The sequence below is a fragment of the Sphaerodactylus townsendi genome, linkage group LG01, assembly GCF_021028975.2.
Source record: "Sphaerodactylus townsendi isolate TG3544 linkage group LG01, MPM_Stown_v2.3, whole genome shotgun sequence".
Classification (NCBI taxonomy): Eukaryota; Metazoa; Chordata; class Lepidosauria; order Squamata; family Sphaerodactylidae; genus Sphaerodactylus; species Sphaerodactylus townsendi.
Window position 1 is genome coordinate 8,744,731 of NC_059425.1, and position 19,438 is coordinate 8,764,168.

Here is a 19,438-nt window from a genome sequence, read left to right on the forward strand (position 1 = left end):
CCCCCCCCCACCCCCCCCCCCCCCCACCCCCCCCCCCCCCCACCCCCCCCCCCCCCCACCCCCCCCCCCCCCCACCCCCCCCCCCCCCCACCCCCCCCCCCCCCCACCCCCCCCCCCCCCCACCCCCCCCCCCCCCCACCCCCCCCCCCCCCCACCCCCCCCCCCCCCCACCCCCCCCCCCCCCCACCCCCCCCCCCCCCCACCCCCCCCCCCCCCCACCCCCCCCCCCCCCCACCCCCCCCCCCCCCCACCCCCCCCCCCCCCCACCCCCCCCCCCCCCCACCCCCCCCCCCCCCCACCCCCCCCCCCCCCCACCCCCCCCCCCCCCCACCCCCCCCCCCCCCCACCCCCCCCCCCCCCCACCCCCCCCCCCCCCCACCCCCCCCCCCCCCCACCCCCCCCCCCCCCCACCCCCCCCCCCCCCCACCCCCCCCCCCCCCCACCCCCCCCCCCCCCCACCCCCCCCCCCCCCCACCCCCCCCCCCCCCCACCCCCCCCCCCCCCCACCCCCCCCCCCCCCCACCCCCCCCCCCCCCCACCCCCCCCCCCCCCCACCCCCCCCCCCCCCCACCCCCCCCCCCCCCCACCCCCCCCCCCCCCCACCCCCCCCCCCCCCCACCCCCCCCCCCCCCCACCCCCCCCCCCCCCCACCCCCCCCCCCCCCCACCCCCCCCCCCCCCCACCCCCCCCCCCCCCCACCCCCCCCCCCCCCCACCCCCCCCCCCCCCCACCCCCCCCCCCCCCCACCCCCCCCCCCCCCCACCCCCCCCCCCCCCCACCCCCCCCCCCCCCCACCCCCCCCCCCCCCCACCCCCCCCCCCCCCCACCCCCCCCCCCCCCCACCCCCCCCCCCCCCCACCCCCCCCCCCCCCCACCCCCCCCCCCCCCCACCCCCCCCCCCCCCCACCCCCCCCCCCCCCCACCCCCCCCCCCCCCCACCCCCCCCCCCCCCCACCCCCCCCCCCCCCCACCCCCCCCCCCCCCCACCCCCCCCCCCCCCCACCCCCCCCCCCCCCCACCCCCCCCCCCCCCCACCCCCCCCCCCCCCCACCCCCCCCCCCCCCCACCCCCCCCCCCCCCCACCCCCCCCCCCCCCCACCCCCCCCCCCCCCCACCCCCCCCCCCCCCCACCCCCCCCCCCCCCCACCCCCCCCCCCCCCCACCCCCCCCCCCCCCCACCCCCCCCCCCCCCCACCCCCCCCCCCCCCCACCCCCCCCCCCCCCCACCCCCCCCCCCCCCCACCCCCCCCCCCCCCCACCCCCCCCCCCCCCCACCCCCCCCCCCCCCCACCCCCCCCCCCCCCCACCCCCCCCCCCCCCCACCCCCCCCCCCCCCCACCCCCCCCCCCCCCCACCCCCCCCCCCCCCCACCCCCCCCCCCCCCCACCCCCCCCCCCCCCCACCCCCCCCCCCCCCCACCCCCCCCCCCCCCCACCCCCCCCCCCCCCCACCCCCCCCCCCCCCCACCCCCCCCCCCCCCCACCCCCCCCCCCCCCCACCCCCCCCCCCCCCCACCCCCCCCCCCCCCCACCCCCCCCCCCCCCCACCCCCCCCCCCCCCCACCCCCCCCCCCCCCCACCCCCCCCCCCCCCCACCCCCCCCCCCCCCCACCCCCCCCCCCCCCCACCCCCCCCCCCCCCCACCCCCCCCCCCCCCCACCCCCCCCCCCCCCCACCCCCCCCCCCCCCCACCCCCCCCCCCCCCCACCCCCCCCCCCCCCCACCCCCCCCCCCCCCCACCCCCCCCCCCCCCCACCCCCCCCCCCCCCCACCCCCCCCCCCCCCCACCCCCCCCCCCCCCCACCCCCCCCCCCCCCCACCCCCCCCCCCCCCCACCCCCCCCCCCCCCCACCCCCCCCCCCCCCCACCCCCCCCCCCCCCCACCCCCCCCCCCCCCCACCCCCCCCCCCCCCCACCCCCCCCCCCCCCCACCCCCCCCCCCCCCCACCCCCCCCCCCCCCCACCCCCCCCCCCCCCCACCCCCCCCCCCCCCCACCCCCCCCCCCCCCCACCCCCCCCCCCCCCCACCCCCCCCCCCCCCCACCCCCCCCCCCCCCCACCCCCCCCCCCCCCCACCCCCCCCCCCCCCCACCCCCCCCCCCCCCCACCCCCCCCCCCCCCCACCCCCCCCCCCCCCCACCCCCCCCCCCCCCCACCCCCCCCCCCCCCCACCCCCCCCCCCCCCCACCCCCCCCCCCCCCCACCCCCCCCCCCCCCCACCCCCCCCCCCCCCCACCCCCCCCCCCCCCCACCCCCCCCCCCCCCCACCCCCCCCCCCCCCCACCCCCCCCCCCCCCCACCCCCCCCCCCCCCCACCCCCCCCCCCCCCCACCCCCCCCCCCCCCCACCCCCCCCCCCCCCCACCCCCCCCCCCCCCCACCCCCCCCCCCCCCCACCCCCCCCCCCCCCCACCCCCCCCCCCCCCCACCCCCCCCCCCCCCCACCCCCCCCCCCCCCCACCCCCCCCCCCCCCCACCCCCCCCCCCCCCCACCCCCCCCCCCCCCCACCCCCCCCCCCCCCCACCCCCCCCCCCCCCCACCCCCCCCCCCCCCCACCCCCCCCCCCCCCCACCCCCCCCCCCCCCCACCCCCCCCCCCCCCCACCCCCCCCCCCCCCCACCCCCCCCCCCCCCCACCCCCCCCCCCCCCCACCCCCCCCCCCCCCCACCCCCCCCCCCCCCCACCCCCCCCCCCCCCCACCCCCCCCCCCCCCCACCCCCCCCCCCCCCCACCCCCCCCCCCCCCCACCCCCCCCCCCCCCCACCCCCCCCCCCCCCCACCCCCCCCCCCCCCCACCCCCCCCCCCCCCCACCCCCCCCCCCCCCCACCCCCCCCCCCCCCCACCCCCCCCCCCCCCCACCCCCCCCCCCCCCCACCCCCCCCCCCCCCCACCCCCCCCCCCCCCCACCCCCCCCCCCCCCCACCCCCCCCCCCCCCCACCCCCCCCCCCCCCCACCCCCCCCCCCCCCCACCCCCCCCCCCCCCCACCCCCCCCCCCCCCCACCCCCCCCCCCCCCCACCCCCCCCCCCCCCCACCCCCCCCCCCCCCCACCCCCCCCCCCCCCCACCCCCCCCCCCCCCCACCCCCCCCCCCCCCCACCCCCCCCCCCCCCCACCCCCCCCCCCCCCCACCCCCCCCCCCCCCCACCCCCCCCCCCCCCCACCCCCCCCCCCCCCCACCCCCCCCCCCCCCCACCCCCCCCCCCCCCCACCCCCCCCCCCCCCCACCCCCCCCCCCCCCCACCCCCCCCCCCCCCCACCCCCCCCCCCCCCCACCCCCCCCCCCCCCCACCCCCCCCCCCCCCCACCCCCCCCCCCCCCCACCCCCCCCCCCCCCCACCCCCCCCCCCCCCCACCCCCCCCCCCCCCCACCCCCCCCCCCCCCCACCCCCCCCCCCCCCCACCCCCCCCCCCCCCCACCCCCCCCCCCCCCCACCCCCCCCCCCCCCCACCCCCCCCCCCCCCCACCCCCCCCCCCCCCCACCCCCCCCCCCCCCCACCCCCCCCCCCCCCCACCCCCCCCCCCCCCCACCCCCCCCCCCCCCCACCCCCCCCCCCCCCCACCCCCCCCCCCCCCCACCCCCCCCCCCCCCCACCCCCCCCCCCCCCCACCCCCCCCCCCCCCCACCCCCCCCCCCCCCCACCCCCCCCCCCCCCCACCCCCCCCCCCCCCCACCCCCCCCCCCCCCCACCCCCCCCCCCCCCCACCCCCCCCCCCCCCCACCCCCCCCCCCCCCCACCCCCCCCCCCCCCCACCCCCCCCCCCCCCCACCCCCCCCCCCCCCCACCCCCCCCCCCCCCCACCCCCCCCCCCCCCCACCCCCCCCCCCCCCCACCCCCCCCCCCCCCCACCCCCCCCCCCCCCCACCCCCCCCCCCCCCCACCCCCCCCCCCCCCCACCCCCCCCCCCCCCCACCCCCCCCCCCCCCCACCCCCCCCCCCCCCCACCCCCCCCCCCCCCCACCCCCCCCCCCCCCCACCCCCCCCCCCCCCCACCCCCCCCCCCCCCCACCCCCCCCCCCCCCCACCCCCCCCCCCCCCCACCCCCCCCCCCCCCCACCCCCCCCCCCCCCCACCCCCCCCCCCCCCCACCCCCCCCCCCCCCCACCCCCCCCCCCCCCCACCCCCCCCCCCCCCCACCCCCCCCCCCCCCCACCCCCCCCCCCCCCCACCCCCCCCCCCCCCCACCCCCCCCCCCCCCCACCCCCCCCCCCCCCCACCCCCCCCCCCCCCCACCCCCCCCCCCCCCCACCCCCCCCCCCCCCCACCCCCCCCCCCCCCCACCCCCCCCCCCCCCCACCCCCCCCCCCCCCCACCCCCCCCCCCCCCCACCCCCCCCCCCCCCCACCCCCCCCCCCCCCCACCCCCCCCCCCCCCCACCCCCCCCCCCCCCCACCCCCCCCCCCCCCCACCCCCCCCCCCCCCCACCCCCCCCCCCCCCCACCCCCCCCCCCCCCCACCCCCCCCCCCCCCCACCCCCCCCCCCCCCCACCCCCCCCCCCCCCCACCCCCCCCCCCCCCCACCCCCCCCCCCCCCCACCCCCCCCCCCCCCCACCCCCCCCCCCCCCCACCCCCCCCCCCCCCCACCCCCCCCCCCCCCCACCCCCCCCCCCCCCCACCCCCCCCCCCCCCCACCCCCCCCCCCCCCCACCCCCCCCCCCCCCCACCCCCCCCCCCCCCCACCCCCCCCCCCCCCCACCCCCCCCCCCCCCCACCCCCCCCCCCCCCCACCCCCCCCCCCCCCCACCCCCCCCCCCCCCCACCCCCCCCCCCCCCCACCCCCCCCCCCCCCCACCCCCCCCCCCCCCCACCCCCCCCCCCCCCCACCCCCCCCCCCCCCCACCCCCCCCCCCCCCCACCCCCCCCCCCCCCCACCCCCCCCCCCCCCCACCCCCCCCCCCCCCCACCCCCCCCCCCCCCCACCCCCCCCCCCCCCCACCCCCCCCCCCCCCCACCCCCCCCCCCCCCCACCCCCCCCCCCCCCCACCCCCCCCCCCCCCCACCCCCCCCCCCCCCCACCCCCCCCCCCCCCCACCCCCCCCCCCCCCCACCCCCCCCCCCCCCCACCCCCCCCCCCCCCCACCCCCCCCCCCCCCCACCCCCCCCCCCCCCCACCCCCCCCCCCCCCCACCCCCCCCCCCCCCCACCCCCCCCCCCCCCCACCCCCCCCCCCCCCCACCCCCCCCCCCCCCCACCCCCCCCCCCCCCCACCCCCCCCCCCCCCCACCCCCCCCCCCCCCCACCCCCCCCCCCCCCCACCCCCCCCCCCCCCCACCCCCCCCCCCCCCCACCCCCCCCCCCCCCCACCCCCCCCCCCCCCCACCCCCCCCCCCCCCCACCCCCCCCCCCCCCCACCCCCCCCCCCCCCCACCCCCCCCCCCCCCCACCCCCCCCCCCCCCCACCCCCCCCCCCCCCCACCCCCCCCCCCCCCCACCCCCCCCCCCCCCCACCCCCCCCCCCCCCCACCCCCCCCCCCCCCCACCCCCCCCCCCCCCCACCCCCCCCCCCCCCCACCCCCCCCCCCCCCCACCCCCCCCCCCCCCCACCCCCCCCCCCCCCCACCCCCCCCCCCCCCCACCCCCCCCCCCCCCCACCCCCCCCCCCCCCCACCCCCCCCCCCCCCCACCCCCCCCCCCCCCCACCCCCCCCCCCCCCCACCCCCCCCCCCCCCCACCCCCCCCCCCCCCCACCCCCCCCCCCCCCCACCCCCCCCCCCCCCCACCCCCCCCCCCCCCCACCCCCCCCCCCCCCCACCCCCCCCCCCCCCCACCCCCCCCCCCCCCCACCCCCCCCCCCCCCCACCCCCCCCCCCCCCCACCCCCCCCCCCCCCCACCCCCCCCCCCCCCCACCCCCCCCCCCCCCCACCCCCCCCCCCCCCCACCCCCCCCCCCCCCCACCCCCCCCCCCCCCCACCCCCCCCCCCCCCCACCCCCCCCCCCCCCCACCCCCCCCCCCCCCCACCCCCCCCCCCCCCCACCCCCCCCCCCCCCCACCCCCCCCCCCCCCCACCCCCCCCCCCCCCCACCCCCCCCCCCCCCCACCCCCCCCCCCCCCCACCCCCCCCCCCCCCCACCCCCCCCCCCCCCCACCCCCCCCCCCCCCCACCCCCCCCCCCCCCCACCCCCCCCCCCCCCCACCCCCCCCCCCCCCCACCCCCCCCCCCCCCCACCCCCCCCCCCCCCCACCCCCCCCCCCCCCCACCCCCCCCCCCCCCCACCCCCCCCCCCCCCCACCCCCCCCCCCCCCCACCCCCCCCCCCCCCCACCCCCCCCCCCCCCCACCCCCCCCCCCCCCCACCCCCCCCCCCCCCCACCCCCCCCCCCCCCCACCCCCCCCCCCCCCCACCCCCCCCCCCCCCCACCCCCCCCCCCCCCCACCCCCCCCCCCCCCCACCCCCCCCCCCCCCCACCCCCCCCCCCCCCCACCCCCCCCCCCCCCCACCCCCCCCCCCCCCCACCCCCCCCCCCCCCCACCCCCCCCCCCCCCCACCCCCCCCCCCCCCCACCCCCCCCCCCCCCCACCCCCCCCCCCCCCCACCCCCCCCCCCCCCCACCCCCCCCCCCCCCCACCCCCCCCCCCCCCCACCCCCCCCCCCCCCCACCCCCCCCCCCCCCCACCCCCCCCCCCCCCCACCCCCCCCCCCCCCCACCCCCCCCCCCCCCCACCCCCCCCCCCCCCCACCCCCCCCCCCCCCCACCCCCCCCCCCCCCCACCCCCCCCCCCCCCCACCCCCCCCCCCCCCCACCCCCCCCCCCCCCCACCCCCCCCCCCCCCCACCCCCCCCCCCCCCCACCCCCCCCCCCCCCCACCCCCCCCCCCCCCCACCCCCCCCCCCCCCCACCCCCCCCCCCCCCCACCCCCCCCCCCCCCCACCCCCCCCCCCCCCCACCCCCCCCCCCCCCCACCCCCCCCCCCCCCCACCCCCCCCCCCCCCCACCCCCCCCCTCCCCCACCCCCGCCCCCCCACACCCCCCCCCCCCCCCACCCACCGGGCTGTATGGCCGTGTTCTAGCAGCATTCTCTCCTGACGTTTCGGCTGCATCTGTGGTGGGCATCTTCAGAGGATCTGATGCAGGCGAAACGTCAGGAGAGAATGCTGCTAGAACACGGCCATACAGCCCGGAAACCACACAGCACCCCAATATAGCTTGGTTTTGTGTTTTCGTGAATAAATACAGGAAGGCAGGTGGATAGGAGACCATCAGTTCTTTTAGAGGAATGTTAAAAATAAGTTCTGTTTTATATTTTAGCTTTTTACCTCTTTGCTTGTAAACATTTGGAATTTGGCCTTTTATGGATTATTGTATTTTCTGGTTGTCAACCGTAAATAAACATTCATTCATTCATTCACCCTCCTGACTTGCTTCTGCCACCCTTGGGAATCCTGTCTCATGGAAGGGCCAACAGGCCATGTTCCCTGCACTTCCTTTCGGAACAAAAGGCCGAGTCTGCTCGTTTCAGGCCAGCGAGCACCCTGCTGCCAAGGGAGAAAAGCCATGGATGGATGGTAGGGCACTTGCTTGGCCACTCAGAAGGGCCCAGATCCAATCCCTATATCTCCAGTTTAAAAAAAAAAAAAGATCGGGCATCAGGCAGCGTAAAAGACCTCTCTCCGCCTGAGTCCCTGGAGCATTGAGTAGGCAATGCTGACTTCTGTATTCGCGGGCAGCCATTTTTTATTGATACTTCGAAATCTTTGCAAAATCCAGAAGACGCACGAACACAAACGTCCGCCAGAATGTAAAATATTGATTCCACAAAGACTCCCAGTTTCTCCTGCACAGGATATTAACCTTTAAACCGTAAAGACAATATTTCAGCAAGCCGTTGCGGGCTTTCCAGGTTGTGGGGCCGCCATCTGGTAGTGAGGAAGAGAAAGAGAGAGAAATGTCTCCCTGTCCACCTTTTCTACCCCAGGCACAATTTTAGAGACTTCAATCCTATCCCCCCCTCAGCCGCCTCCTCTCCAAACTAAAGAGTCCCCAACGCTGCAGCCTCTCCTCATAGGGAAGGAGCTCCAGTCCCTCCATCATCCCCGTTGCCCTTCTCTGCACTTTTTCTATCTCCTCAATATCCTTTTTGAGATGCGGCGACCAATCTTGATCCTCCTTGATCTGAGGTCGCAAAGGCCTTAGCAGACCAGGTGCTCGGGAGCAACAGCCGCAGAAGGCCATTGCTTTCACCTCCTGCACGTGAGCTCCCAAAGGCACCTGGTGGGCCACTGCGAGTAGCAGAGAGCTGGACTAGATGGACTCTGGTCTGATCCAGCTGGCTTGTTCTTATGTTCTTATGTTTCTTATGTTCTTAAGCAGCAGAAGGCCATTGCTTTCACCTGCTGCCTGTGAGCTCCCAAAGGCACCTGGTGGGCCACTGCGAGTAGCAGAGAGCTGGACTAGATGGACTCTGGTCTGATCCAGCTGGCTTGTTCTTATGTTCTTATGTTTCTTATGTTCTTAAGCAGCAGAAGGCCATTGCTTTCACCTCCTGCACGTGAGCTCCCAAAGGCACCTGGTGGGCCACTGCGAGTAGCAGAGAGCTGGACTAGATGGACTCTGGTCTGATCCAGCTGGCTTGTTCTTATGTTCTTATGTTTCTTATGTTCTTAAGCAGCAGAAGGCCATTGCTTTCACCTCCTGCACGTGAGCTCCCAAAGGCACCTGGTGGGCCACTGCGAGTAGCAGAGAGCTGGACTAGATGGACTCTGGTCTGATCCAGCAGGCTTGTTCTTATGTTCTTATGTTTCTTATGTTCTTAAGCAGCAGAAGGCCATTGCTTTCACCTCCTGCACGTGAGCTCCCAAAGGCACCTGGTGGGCCACTGCGAGTAGCAGAGAGCTGGACTAGATGGACTCTGGTCTGATCCAGCTGGCTTGTTCTTATGTTCTTATGTTCACTCCTAACATTCTGCCTGCATCTGTGGCTGGCATCTTCAGAGACATGTCATAGAACAGTGATAGCGAACCTTTTTGAGACCGAGTGCCCAAATTGCTAATGGGTGGATCCCACTCAACACATGTAAATCTAGCTTGCTAATTGCACCTTTTACTTGTTAACAAACAATGGTTCTTTCCCCCACCCTGGACACTCCAACAGGTATATATACTCCACTTGCTTTCCTACTATCAGATCCTCTGAAGATGCCAGCCACAGATGCAGGCGAAAGGTCAGGAGAGAATGCTGCTAGAACACGGCCATACAGCCCGGAAACCACACAGCACCCGAGTGTAAAATGGTTATACCGTTTTCACACCGCTGCTTTTGGCCCATGTGGAATCCGCCTATGTGTAGTATCTTACATTTATCTCTGTTGAAATTCATGTTGTTTGTTTTGGCCCAGCTCTCTAATCTGTCTAGGCCATTTTGAATTCTGACTCTGTCCTCTGCAGTATTGGCTACCCCTCCTAATTTGGTGTCATCTGCAAACTTGATTAGCATGACTTCTATTCTATTATCCAAGTCGTTGTTAAAGATATTCAATAGCACTGGGCACAGGGCAGAACCCTGTGGTACCCCACTAATCACTTCTTTCCAGGATGAAGTTGAGCCATTAACAAGCAGCCTTTGAGTTCGGTCAGTCGACCAATTACAAATCCACCTAATAGTATCATTTAGTCCACATTTCACTGGCTTACTTGCGAGGATATTATGGGGCGCTTCAATATTATGGGGCACGTGTCACAGTGGTAGGCCTCTGAGTCTGCCAGACATAGACACGGGTGAAATGTTAGGAGCAAACACTACCAGACTGCAGCCAAAAAGAAGAAGAGGAGGAGGAGGAGGAGTTTGGATTTATATCCCCCCTTTCTCTCCTGCAGGAGACTCAAAGGGGCTGACAATCTCCTTTCCCTTCCCCCCTCACCACAAACACCCTGTGAGGTAGGTGGGGCTGAGAGAGCTCTGAGAAGCTGTGACTAGCCCAAGGTCACCCAGCTGGCGTGTGCGGGAGTGCACAGGCTAATCTGAATCCCCCAGATAAGCCTCCACAGCTCAGGCGGCAGAGCTGGGAATCAAACCCGGTTCCTCCGATTAGATACATGAGTTCTTAACCTCCTACACCACTGCTGCTCCTGGAAAACCCACCCCAACCAGTTGATTCTGGCTGTGAAACCCTTCAACGATGCAGTTTTTTAGAATATGCTCATTAGGCATTGGAATGAAACTAAATCTTTAACATAGTTATGAATTTAAAAGTCCCGCTTTTCTCTATGGGTTCTTATTTTAACCTTTAAAAACACTTGTCATCAATTGGTGTTTTCCCCCCCATTTACTTGAAATACTCTATCAAGAGTTTCCAGTTGTCCGAGAACCTAATTAAGTTCTTTTCTTTGAGTAGCTGTCAAGGATGGCACCTAATGGATTGAGGTGCATAGGCCGAAATAGCCCAGCCATATCTGGGTGATTAAAGTGCATTTCTGTCAATGTAATTGCTACAAAAATGTATGTATTCAGCTTCAGGAGCTGAGGAGCAGCAGTGGCACAGTGGTGAAGAGCAGGTGTACTCTAATCTGGAGGAACCAGGTTTGATTCCCTGCTCTGCTGCCTGAACTGCTGGGGAATTCAGATTAGCTTGTGCACTCCAACACACCCCAGCTGGGTGACCTTGGGCTAGTCACAGCTCTGCGGAGATCTCTCAGTCCCACCTGCCTCACAGGGTGTTTGTTGTGAGGGGGGAAGGGGAAGGAGATTGTAAGCCCCTTTGAGTCTCCTACAGGAGAGAAAGGGGGGATATAAATCCAAACGCCTCCTCTTGTTCCTCTTGTTCCTCTTCTTCTTCTTCTTCTTCTTGACGAGTGGAAGTCCAGGTGGCTGTATCTTTACCTTGGGGCTGTCCGGTGCTGAAATAATTCTTTCTTACATTCTTTCAGAAACGGGGAGTGGGGTGTGCGTTTTTGAATAAAGGGGGCAAAAGCCAGATTTATCAATATCCTTCTTGAATTGCAGCGCCCAGAACTAGACATGATATTGCACGCGAGGTCTGACCAATGCGGAACTGAATGGTACTATTATGTCCCCCTATCTAGATACCATGCTCCTATTGATGCAGCCCAGAATCACATTGGGTTTCTTGGCTGCCGCACCACACTGCTGACTCATGTTCAGTTTGTCATCTACTAAGGCTCCCAGATCCCTTTCGCGTGTATTGTTGTCAAGCCAGGTGTCCCCCATCCTATATCTGTTCATGTCATTTTTTCCCCCGCCTAAGTGTAGAATCTTACATTTCTCTCTGTTGAAACTCATTTTGTTTGTTTTGGCCCCTCTCTCTGATCTGTCCAGCTCATTTTGAATCCTGACTCTGTCCTCTAGGTATTAGCAACCCCTCCTAACTTGGCGTCATCTGCAAATTTGATCAGCGTGCCCTCTATGCCATCATCCAAGTCGTTGATAAAAATATTGAATAGCACTGTGCCCAGGACTGAACCCCGTGGCACCCCACTCGTCACTTCTCTCCAGGATGAAGATGAGCCATTGATGAGCACCCTTTGGGTTCGGTCAGTCAACCAATTATAAATCCATCCAACAGTGGCCTCGTCTAAGCTCACATTTAATAGCTTGCTCGCAAGAATGTCATTTGGGACCTTGTCAAAGGTTTTACTGAAATCAAAGTATGCTACATCCACAGCACTCCCTTCATCTACAAAGCTTGTCACTCTATCAAAAAGAGAGAGAGAGAGAGAGAGAAGATTGGTCTGGTACGATGAGTTTCTCAAAAACAAGTCATGCCTGAGTTGATCCATCTACATTGTGTGTGGCAGAGAGTTCCATAAGCCAATTAGGTGTCAGGCAGGGAAGAACTTTCTCTTGTGTCTCTAACTCTCCTGGCCATCAATCTTTTCAGGTGTCCCTCAATTTTAGCTTCATGAAAGAGTTTATTTTGATTCATTTCTACTCCCTCCATAATTTTATAAACCTCAGTCAAGCCTTTCCCTTAGAATTTTTATTTGTCGGGTAACAAACCCCAAGTTCTTTCGCCTTTCCTCCTAGGGAAAGTGCTCTGGCCGTTGGGTCAGCTGTCCCTTTTCTGCAGCGTTCTCATCTCTCCAGTGTTATCTTTGTGACGGGGGTACGAGAATGGTCCTCACTGTTCTGAATGTAGATTCACACAAAGATCTGCACCAGGACATTACAACACTGGCTGTTTTAATATTCCGTCTCTTTCTGTTTGGCTGGTGGGGTCTTATTTCTCTGTAGATTTCTGCAGTCCTGTTACGTCCCTCTGTGTCAAACCGGTCAGATCCTACATAGGGGCCACGAAACGCATCACCCAGACACGAATCAAAGAACACGAAAGGCACTGCAGACTAATTCAGCCGGAAAAATCAGCACTAGCAGAACCCATGATAAACCAAGCTGATCACAGAATGTTATTTGAAAACACTCATAGGAAAACTGATGAAGACCGCATAGGAAAACTAATGAAGAAGCATAACCTACAAACACTCTACAGACCCATTAAGAAAATTCAACAAATGCTATGTTCAGCAAAGGATAAGAGGGATCCTCTAGCTGCTGCAGGAGTCTACCGCATACCATGTAGCTGTGGACAAGTCTACATGGGACCACCAAACACAGCGCTCAGACACGAATCAAAGAACACAAAAGGCACTGCAGACTATTTCAGCCAGAAAAATCAGCACTAGCAGAACCCATGATAAACCAAGCTGATCACAGAATGTCATTTGAAAACACAGAAATTCTGGACCGCTCTGAGAACCACTATGTCACACTACACAGAGGAGCCATTGACATCCGCAAGCACACCAGACAGTTTCAACAGGAAGGAAGAAACCATGAAAATGAACAAAATTTGGCTACAAATACTTAAAAACACTAGAATCAAGACAGTGGTTAGTAAACACCACCCAGACACAGGATGTCTCTCTGCAGGAAGCAGTCAAAGGGTTTAAAATGCCAGGCAACTGCTATGCAGATGCCCTTACTAATTGATGGTGCAACTTCAGTGGTACGTACACATTCCAAAATGGGTGGATTCCACTTAACACATGCAAATCACACTAGCTAATTGCACCTTTAACACTTTTAACCAATGCAAGTGGTTCTTCTCCCACCCTGGACATTCCATAGGTATATATACTCCACTTGCTTTGCTACCATCAGAAGAAGAAGAGTTGGATTTATATCCCTCCGTTCTCTCCTGTAAGGAGACTCAAAGGGGCTTACAAATGCCTTTCCCTTCCCCACTCACGACAAACACCCTGTGAGGTAGATGGGGCTGAGAGAGCTCCCAAGAACTGTGGAGGAGGAGGAGGAGGAGGAGGAGGAGGAGGAGTTTGGATTTATATCCCTCCTTTCCTGTAAGGAGACTCAAAGGGGCTTACAAACACCTTTCCCTTCCCCACTCGCAACAAACCCTGTGAGGTGGGTGGGGCTCAATCAGACCCTTTTGGTCACCCTTTCTCTGAAAGGGGCTACTCTGTGGCTAGGAGAGAACGCTTACCCTGCATTGCGTATTAGGAATCGCAAACTGATTGACCTTGATGTTCGTTTACCACCCAAGTGAATTAGCCAATTTGGAGGTTGAACGAGCTGAACAGTGGGCCAGCAAGACCAGTATTGATTACGCGGTCTCGTTTCAGCTCTCTGACATCTCAAGGCTGAGAGCCAGTGCGGTGTAGTGATTTAAAAGCAGATGGATTCTAATCTGGTGTCAAGTCGTAGAGACTCAGTGGTTTCAATCAAAAGGCTTTTTTCGACTTTCCGAGCACCCTTTTTATGCTCACCAATGTGCCCCCTTTCCCTTCACCACCCAGAGATATCAAAGCCAGAGGTGGGATCCAGCAGGTTCTCACCAATTCCCAAGAGTGGGTTACTAATTATTTGTGTGTGCCGAGAGGGGGTTACTAATTGGGTCCGCTTTTCCACCTCCACGCCCTCGCCTCCCCGAGAGGCATCCTGCCTTTGAAAGTGAAGGTTCCATATAGCAATTGCCACTAATGATGTAACTCCCTGAACTGGGTTAATCCCTTTCAGGTACTGCAATTCGTTGATTCTCAGCCTTTCGTACCTTTTATCTCACCAGTCTCGATCAAAGAACCTGTGTGTTTCACCATTGCTGTGTTCAGATTTGTGAGTTGGGGCATTTTCTATAATGTGATGATGATTTAGAAATGACCTGGTGGAAAAAATTTGGGGAGGGGGGGTCATGGTGGGGTGGCTGCCCACGGGGGGGGCATCCAACTCAGGTTTTGCCCAGGGCTCAGGTTTGCCTAGGTACGCCTCTGCCCACTTTGCTGAGAGGGGGCTGGCGAGGGAACCTGTTGCTAAATTTTTTGGATCCCACCACTGATCAAAGCGTAGCATTACAGAACAGGAACGTGGAATCCGGTAGGAAGGGCCATCAGTCCAACTGAGGATTGGGCACAATCTACATTACTACAAGTTACAAATCACAAAGGCAGCAGGAAGCCAAAAGTAGAGAAAACCCATTACCATGACCCAGTTTGATGTCATGGACGTCTGGAGAACTGGGTTAGATTCCCCGCTCCTCCACATGTGGCAGACTCTAATCTGGTGTACTGGGTTTGATTCCCTGCTCCTCCACATGAGTGGCAGACTCTAATCTGGTGTACTGGGTTTGATTCCCTGCTCCTCCACATGAAGCCTGCTGGGTTGCCTTACCCACCTCACAAGGGCTTGGGCTTGCCTTACCCACCTCACAAGGTGTCTGTTGTGGGGAGAAGAAGGGGTGGAGTTTGTGATCGGCTCTGAGACTCATTTCAGTTGAGGCAAAGGGGGAATAAACCCAAACACCTCCTCCTCCACTTCTCGGCATTCTTCGCAAGAATATTTTAACGGGAGATTCCAGTGTGTGTATCAACCTGTCTTCTCAGCTTTTGATGTATGCCGAGCAGGTGTTTCGTCGCTGAGCTTTGGCCCAGTCTAAGGATAAGACATGAGAGACATTTCTGAAATTATGCATGTCTTGGAAGGAATGGAAAAGACACCCCCCCCCCTTCCTCTCCCTGGTAATACCTGAACTGCAGGATAAAAAGAGTCTATTAAAGTAAGGATTTTCTTGCTGTACAAAGGAATGAAATGGAAATGCTAATCCACTCGTGGGATCCTATTGGGCAGCTGGCTCAGATTTTCCAAAAGGGACAAGCACCTAAGGTGTAGAGCCAGCGTGTTGTAGTGGTTAAGAACAGGTGGATTCTAATCTGGAGAACTGGATTTGAGTCCCCACTCCTCCACCTGAGTGGCAGAGGCTTATCTGGTGAACCAGATGTGTTTCCACACTCCTACATTCCTGCTGGGTGACCTTGGGCTAGTCACAGTTCTCTCTGAACTCTCAGGGGAAGAGAAAGGAGCTTGTAAGCCCCCTTGAGTCTCCTTATAGGAGAGAAACGTGGGGCATAAATCCAAATTCTTCTTCTTCCTCCTCCTCCTCCTCCTCCTTCTCCTCCTCTTCCTCTTCTTCTTCTTCTTCCTCTTCCTCCTCTTCCTCCTCTTCCTCTTCTTCTTCCTCTTCCTCTTCCTCCTCTTCCTCTTCCTCTTCTTCTTCCTCTTCCTCTTCCTCCTCTTCTTCTTCCTCCCCTTCTTCCTCCTCCTCTTCCTCCTCTTCCTCTTCTTCTTCTGCATTTGCTCAGATTTTGTGATGCACATATGTGTATTTTGCTGTAACGCCACCATGGTGTAGTGGGTAGAGGGTCAGCCTATGATCTGGGGGACCCAAACTCAAATCCCCACTCTCCCTGGGAAGCCCCCTGGGTCACGTTGGCCTGGTTGTATTCTCACCTCACAGGGTTGTTGTGAGGATAAGTAGATGAGAGGAGAATGGGGTAAGCAGCTTTGGGGTCCCATTGGGGAGAAAATCGGGTATAAATAAAGTGAATTAAAAAAATAAGAGTCTGTCACCAGTTTGAACAATAAATAGCACAAAACAGTACTGTTGAAAAAAAAAAACCAAACTCTGTATATGTTAAAAGAAGCAAACAGCCTGTTGCCTCCCGGAGAAAAGCAGAACGCTGCCGACATGCTAAGTGTCTACTTTACAACCTGGCTTCTTCTCTCTGGCCAGCCGCTGTCTGTCAATAAAGGCTTCTTAACCCAGAGTTCCAGAGTCTGAATTGGTCCATAGAACCGGGGCTGGACCCCACCCCACCCTGGATGCTGTGAATACCTGTAATCCAGAGGTGGGATCCAGCAGGTTCTCACAGGCTCCCGAGAGTAGGTTACTAATTATTTGTGTGTGCCGAGAGGGGGTTACTAATTGGTGATTTTGCCCCGTGATTTTTGCCTTAGTTGCGTCCCTCCTCTCAGCAGTAGCGCGCAGAACTGGAAGCAGTCTAGCAGGAGGTGCACCGGCGTGCGTGGCGGCCTGCGCCTGCGTGCATTCGTTTCCCGCCCAGGAACCGGTGCAGCAGCTGCATCCTTCCCACAGCCCCGCCCAGGAACGCCCTGCCCCAAGAATGCCCGGCCACGCCCCCGTCATGCCCCGCCCAGCCCCATTGGCGCTACGCCACAGTTTGAATCCCACCACTATGGGAACCTGTTACTAAAATATTTGGATCCCACCACTGCTGTAATCCCCGGCTTTTGGGATTCCGTCACTCTCCCATTTTCCTAGCTGTGCTGTCCATCAGGGCTGGAGAACTGTGCTGTTTCTTAAACTCCCCACCACCACCTATTTCATTTCAAAGTGTCATCTGCGATTTGTCAAGACGCCGCCTTTGGCGCTTGGCGTTGGCAGCGAACCTTCGCCCGCTTGCCGGATGTGGCTGCCGTCTTGACGGTCGGGGATAAATATCTCAGCTGCAGGCAACGGCGCGGAGGTTTCATGCCGAGCCACTGGAGGAAGTCCCTTCAGACCTGAGTCAGAGTGACCTTTTCCTCTCCAGCCATCCAGAAAATGAGTCTTTTAGCACCTAAGGCCTCCTGCTTGACACGGCTGGCAGATCTCCGCGCCACAGAGGCGCAAGCGGCAGCTCCCGCCAAGTGAGATCCTGCCACTTCGCGGCACCAGAGGAGCAATGCGAACACAGTTTTGCCTGACGCTGCGGGACTCCGGTTGTGTTTAAAACTGAGGGCCTTCTCCGCCGTTGCGATTTTAAGCACGCTGGGGGGGGGGGTGAATACCTTCAAATGTAACGCATGAATGAGAGAAAGGCATGTCGCTCAGACGCGGTGGTTGGAACATTAGAACATAAGCAAGAGCCTGCTGGATCAGACCGGAGTCCATCTAGTCCAGCACTCTGCTACTCGCAGTGGCCCACTAGATACCTTTGGGAGAACATAAGAACATAAGAACGAGCCTGCTGGATCAGACCGGAGTCCATCTAGTCCAACACTGTGCTACTCACAGTGGCCCACCAGATACCTTTGGGAGAAAATAATAACATAAGAATGAGCCTGCTGGATCGGACCGGAGTCCATCTAGTCCAACACTCTGCTACTTGCAGTGGCCCACCAGATACCTTTGGGAGAACATAAGAACATAAGAACTTCTCTGCTACTCGCAGTGGCCCGCCAGGTGCCTTTGGGAGCTCACCTGCAGGAGGTGAAAGCAATGGCCTTCTGCTGCTGCTGCTCCTGAGCACCTGGTCTGCTAAGGCATTTTCCATCTCAGATCAAGGAGGACCAAGATGGGTAGCCAGAGGTCGACTTCTCCTCCATAAATCTGTCCAAGCCCCCTTTTAAAGCTAATTAGGGGTTTCTTCCAGATGGGGGTGGATCCCGTTTGAGCTGCTTGGCTGCCCAAATTGCCCTGACCTGGATCGTCCAGGCTAGCCCAGGCCCTTTCCACGTGGCCCAAACAAAGCGGGGGGCAGCCGGGGTACATGAGCTTGGTGCAGCCCTGGGCCGTTCGCGTGTCTCCGTGCGGGCAGCCCTGGAGCTTACCTACCTCCTATTGGCGTGCAGCCACGCAGGCAGTCACGCCCGAACCCCCAGAGCCTTGCTGATGCCAGAAGTGGCTGCGTGACACCGCAGATGGGAGCCGGGAGGTAAAAAAAAACAGAAAAGAACAGCCACATAATGTGCCTCCCTCTCGTGGCCGTTCGTGGCCACGACTGCGAGGCACCTTAAAACAAAAGAATCGCACAAATCGCTATTCTTGAAAAGCCCATGTTTTGGGGGTGGGGGAGACGAGGAACGGACTCGCGTTAGGAGCAGTATCCATGCAAAGCCCCCCCCCCCTGGATTTTAACCCGCCCTCAACCCGTGTCTATTGGTCCGTGTGGAAAGGGCCTCTGTCTCTAAGCAGAGTCCACGATGGTTAGTAGGTGGGTGGCAGGGGCGTAATGCCCATTGGGCAAGGTGGGCAGCTGTCCAGGGCACCACCTTGAGGGGGGCATCAAAATGCAGGGTTCGTTTTCAGGTATTTTTAGTAATTTTCCATTTTTGGCCTGCAGGGGGTGCAGTTTTTAGGCTAGCGGCACCACAGTTTCAGCGTATCATCAGGAGACTGTCCTTGTGCTACCCTCCAAGTTTGGTGAGGTTTGGTTCAGGGAGTCCAAAGTTATGGACTCCCAAAGGGGGTGCCCCCATCCCCCATTGTTTCCAATGGGAGCTAATAGGAGATGGGGGCTACAGTTTTGAGGGTCCATAACTTTGGCCCCCCTGAACCAAACTGCACCAAACCTGGGGGGTATCATTAGGGCAGTCTCCTGATGATACCCTGAAAGTTTTGAGACTGTGCCTTCAGAAATGTACCCCCCTTCCCGCCGCCTGCAACCCCCATTGACAGCAATGCAGAAAACTCAGTGCAGAACAAAGATTCTTGGGCAAATTTCTGGGATGTTCCTGCAGGGGGTGCATTTTTAGACGTATCAGCACCAAAATTTCAGAGTATCATCTGGAGACTGTCCTGATGCCCCCCCCCCCAGTTTGGTGCAGTTTCGTTCGGGGGGGGGGCAAAGTTATGGACCCTCAAAAGGGTAGCCCCATCTCCCTGCAGGCACCAATGTCCTGGTGCAAAAAAAAATTTGGTTGTGGTGGGGCGGCCGCCCATGTGGGGGGGCATCCAACTCAGGTTTTGCCCAGGGCTACAGTTTGCCTCGTTACGCCCCTGGTGGGTGGGATATCACCACGGAAGTTCAGGGTCTCTGAGCAGAAGCAGGCAACAGCAACCGCCCATTTGTAACCCCTCAGGGTTGCCGAAAGTGGACTGCAACTGGAGGGTGGGGGGGAAAGGTGAAAATGACTTCCCCTTCCCCGACGGCGGCTCTGAGGCTATAAACGTTCCTGAAATCGAAGGCGCCGCTGAAATCACACAGCGACAATCCTGTGAAATCAACAACAGAGGAAGCCGTCGCACCAGCTCATATTAAATCACTGGGAATCGTTGATCGGTTTTGGGCCTTGCTGGTTTTAAATAAAAAGGTAGTTTCGATTTAGGGAGCCAAAGTAGCGTGGTGGTTAAGAGCAGCGGACTCTAATCTGGGGAACTGGGTTCGATTCCTCACTGCTCCACATGAGCGG

At 65.3% G+C, this 19,438-nt stretch overlaps 1 protein-coding gene across 1 annotated transcript in view; it reads right to left on the reverse strand.

Annotated features, from left to right (window-relative positions):
* The window catches only part of LOC125436512 (small conductance calcium-activated potassium channel protein 3-like), a 52,961-nt gene extending 36,163 nt beyond the window's left edge, over positions 1-16,798 (reverse strand). The window contains exons 1-3 of the mRNA XM_048503585.1: positions 16,715-16,798; positions 10,820-10,859; positions 9,634-9,698 (exon numbers count right to left, since the gene is read on the reverse strand). Of these exons, the coding sequence (XP_048359542.1) occupies positions 9,634-9,698; positions 10,820-10,859; positions 16,715-16,798 (189 nt within the window). The remainder of the gene's footprint in view (positions 1-9,633; positions 9,699-10,819; positions 10,860-16,714) is intronic.
* Between the last annotated feature and the right edge of the window lie 2,640 nt (positions 16,799-19,438).